Here is a 3,868-nt window from a genome sequence, read left to right as displayed (position 1 = left end):
GGGGCTTGATCCCAGGACCCTGGGATCATGACCTGAGCCAAAGGCAGACACTTAACCAACTGAGCCACCCACGTGCCCTTGTTTGTTTTTTATTGTTCATTCTTTTTTCCTTTCTCCATCTTCCAGCTCCTAGGCAGATCCATAGACCTTAATCGCCTGATTACTCAGCGTGTCTCAGCAGCCATGTATAAGTCTCTGGAACTGGCTATTGGACGATTTGAAAGTGAAGACCTGACATCAATAGTTGTAAGTGCTGTCCCTTTTGTCAGGTTCAGGAGATTTGTGGAAATCTGGTTACAAGGATTAAAGCTAATTTTTTGTCCTTACTGGTAAATTGAACCAATAGTAGGTTCAGTTTTTGCATAGGAATCAAAAGGTACGCACTGATAAGCATGGCATATCCTGTCGTTTTTTTAGTGTCTGCTCTTATAGTAGTCACAATTCTAAATTGACTTCAAAGAACAAGTAATCTTAACCTTGAATAAGTTACACTTAACTATGGCAAGAGAATAAAAGAAGGTAAATTTTAAAAATCAAAAAGAAATGAACACGGAAAAAGTATTTGAAAGAAAATGATACAGAAGATAGACAGTGAAGATCAAACATACATATAGGTAATATACATATCATAGAGAAAAACCAAAGCAAAAGGATGGAACAAATATTAAAAGTTGTATTTCAAGAAAACATTGATAAAATTTAAGACATGCTATTATCAGCAATAGCCAAACTATGGAGAGAGAGCCCAAATGTCCACTGACTGCCAAATGGATAAAGAAGATGTGTCTGTATACCCAATAGAATATTACGGAGCTATAAAAAAATCTGAAATCTTGTCATTTGCAGTGATGTGGATGGAGCTAGAGTATATTATGCTACGTGAAATAAGTCAGTCAAAGACAAATGCCATATGATCTCACTCATATGTGGAATTTAAGGCAGAAAACAGAAGAACATATGGGAAGGGGGAAAAGAAAAAAAAGGAGAGAGGGAAACAAACCATAAGAGACTCAATGGTAGAGAACAAACTGAGGGTGAATGGAGGTGGGTGGGGGATGGGCTAGATAGGTGCTGGGTATTAAAGAGGGCACTTGTTAGGAAGAGCACTGGGTGATGTATGTAGGTGATGAATCACTGAATTCTACTCCAGAAGCCAATATTGCACTGTATGTTAACCACCTAAAATTTAATTGAGAAAAATTTATATATTTAAATATTAAGACATGCTATACAATATATATTAAAAGCTTGTGGTATGTGCCTGGGAAGACTGGCCCAAAGTGGCCAACACCAAGGAATATTGCAGTAAAAGACTTTGAAGGAAAAGAAAAAATCCTCTGGATATCTGAGCAGAGTGATCAGAGAAAGAAAATTTGTCCTCAGAGCTTTGCCCATAGCAATTCATGCCAGAAGCCAAGGAAAGGAAGTACAAATTAAGGATTTTGTGCCAAGCCAAAGATATCTTCCAAGAAGAAAGTCTGCAGACAAATGGTAGTGAAGATGTAGGAACTCAAGGAAGATCGTCCATTCCTAGAGATGCAGCTCTGGGTACAACAAGAGAGGCCTTGTGAGTGGTGGGCATGAACACTCAGGTCGGAGCATCTCCACGTAGGATGAGCAGTGTTCCTCATAGTCTTCCACAGAATTAAATATTATTGACATGGATAGCTTGCATTCTTTGTCTTCATACTTGATTTTTTGAATCTGGTGTGTAACTCACATGCACAGTGCACCTCAGTTTGGACCAGCCACATTCTCATTGCTGTATGTGGCCAGTGGCTGCTGCAGTGGATAGCATGGACCTAGGCATGTTTATGAGCAAACTCTGAAACCTTGGAAGGCCATCTGTGAATGTGCTTGCTGACTCTGCTACATAGCTGTGCTTTTGAATAATTCCAGGCACATTAGGCTGACTCAAGCTGATGCCTGAGAACACAGTGCTCCAGCAAGGGCGGGGGTGGACACATCCTAGTCGTACGTGCCCTGTGAATGGTTGGAGGGCCAGTGGGGAGAGCAATGTGGAGGTGACCTCAGTGGAGAAAGAATGATGACCTTGTGGGAATGACCACAGTAAGGAGGGGTGTTTCAAAGGCAGTGGAGAGGGCATAGTGAATTTAGGTGTAAGAAGCAAGCACCTGTGGCCTACTAGACCCCCACTGCATATTCTTGGCCTAGCTCACCAGCCTCACCTCTGTGTGTCCTGCTCTCTTCTGCCCATTCTGCCCTGCTCCCAACTGTGGCAGTGCCCATGTAGGGAATCAAGGCCACTGTGCTGGGCCCATTGCTGTCCTCACACCCCTGTCTTTGTGATCCTCTAGGAGTTGGATGGTCTTTTGGAAATCAACCGCATGACCCACAAGCTGCTAAGCAGGTACCTGACACTGGACAGCTTTGATGCCATGTTCCGGGAGGCCAACCACAATGTGTCAGCGCCCTACGGGAGAATCACCCTCCACGTCTTCTGGGAACTCAACTATGACTTCCTGCCCAACTACTGCTACAATGGCTCCACCAACCGGTGAGCATGCCACCTCATAGATAGTTCTGGCCCTTACCAAAGGGTTCCTAAACGGGATGATCTCAGGGCCTCCACATTGTCCAGTAGGTTGCTGTCCCCTCCCCTGTTCCCTGTCATTTCTCGTATTCAGGCCCTCCCAGTCTCCTCTGGCATGTCCCCACACCAGCCCCTGGGCATGTCTTATAGCTTTGCATGTGGAGACTGCACAGCAGGCTGGGGTCCCTGTCTGGGGCACTTGGCTTGTAGCTCAGGGCTTGATTTCATGGTGCATGTGGACAGCAACTACGGGGTCTGTACCACCCACACAGCTGTAAGTCTGCCTGATGTTGGGATGTAGTCAGTGACTCTACTTTTCATCTATCCTGGGATGTTGGGGTGTGTAAATGTCCATCAGTTAGCCACCCTCTCACCCACCTACGCTTTGCTACTATGTTGAACAGCACAGAGTGGCCAGTTAGGTGAGTGGCATGGTTGACAGCAGCAGTTTCATGTGCTTCAGCCTCATGATAGGGCCCAAATCCTGGGACAGCCCTGCCTTGGACTCTGTGTGCTGGGCAGCCGCCTGTCTTAGGTTTGTTCTATGTGCCCTTAGCTAAGCTCCTGCTCCCTGTGAGCACGTGCCAGGGACATGTGTGTGAATGTGTGTGTGTGCTTGTGTGTGTTATGACCACTTTTTAAAAATCATTGTCTTTGGCTTTGCTGCTGGATCTGAGCATCCCATCATGTATTGGCTGAATTGTTACTGACTTTCAGGCCCAGAGTTTTGTGTTTCACGGGGTTGCTGAGCTCTGAACTGAGGACAGAGGGAGGCACTCCTGTAGTCTCATCAGGCCTGCTATTGCCATTATCTGTCCAGGACCCCAAGGTTAGATTTCCTTGTGGGGAGGCAGGCCTATTCCCAGATGCATGGGGCTTTGCCATCATACTGGCCCCAGGTGGCTGATGCCCGTCCCCAGCAATGGTGGAGACGTGGCCATGGCTTCCAGAGCCAACCTCCTCCGGTGAAGGGGCTTCTGGGCCTGGCTGGGCACAGTCCACCAGAACCAGACTTTACAGAGTACTCATCCCTGTTTAACTTCTTTTAAGATGCCCAGTTTCCTGAAATAGGTATCTTTCAAGTTGTTAGAGAGTCTGAATTAAATGAAAAAAATATTTTTTTACATAAATAGTGCATCATAATTATAGAAAAACTAGAAATCATATATACAAATATGAGGGGGAAATAATTAAGTCCCTAGAGATTTCCCTCATTAAAAAAATGTGCGTCTTCTACAGTTTTTGCCATACAGTCAGATGTACATACATATTTTTTTTATTTTACCGAAATGGGTGTTATTAGTAGTATTATTA

General features: G+C 44.8%; 1 protein-coding gene across 1 annotated transcript; it reads left to right on the top strand.

Moving 5' to 3' along the window:
- Positions 1 to 101: 101 nt before the first annotated feature.
- LOC117800960 (cytoplasmic FMR1-interacting protein 1-like) lies at positions 102 to 3,578 on the top strand. Its single transcript, XM_034653534.1, has 2 exons — positions 102 to 246; positions 2,319 to 3,578. Exons 1-2 carry the CDS (start codon positions 184 to 186, stop codon positions 2,520 to 2,522), a joined length of 267 nt encoding a protein of 88 aa, XP_034509425.1. The 5' UTR covers positions 102 to 183; the 3' UTR covers positions 2,523 to 3,578.
- Positions 3,579 to 3,868: the final 290 nt, after the last annotated feature.

Source organism: Ailuropoda melanoleuca, unplaced genomic scaffold (assembly GCF_002007445.2).
Source record: "Ailuropoda melanoleuca isolate Jingjing unplaced genomic scaffold, ASM200744v2 unplaced-scaffold9697, whole genome shotgun sequence".
Classification (NCBI taxonomy): Eukaryota; Metazoa; Chordata; class Mammalia; order Carnivora; family Ursidae; genus Ailuropoda; species Ailuropoda melanoleuca.
The sequence above is the reverse complement of the archived record's forward strand: the minus strand, read 5'-3'. Positions and strand labels throughout refer to the sequence as shown.

Bases quoted from the DNA above. Each gene is read 5' to 3' on its own strand.
- LOC117800960 (XM_034653534.1), top strand. From the start codon at position 184: ATGTATAAGTCTCTGGAACTGGCTATTGGACGATTTGAAAGTGAAGAC. The intron at 247-2,318 runs GTAAGTGCTGTC...GTGATCCTCTAG, and splicing joins AAGACCTGACATCAATAGTT to GAGTTGGATGGTCTTTTGGA.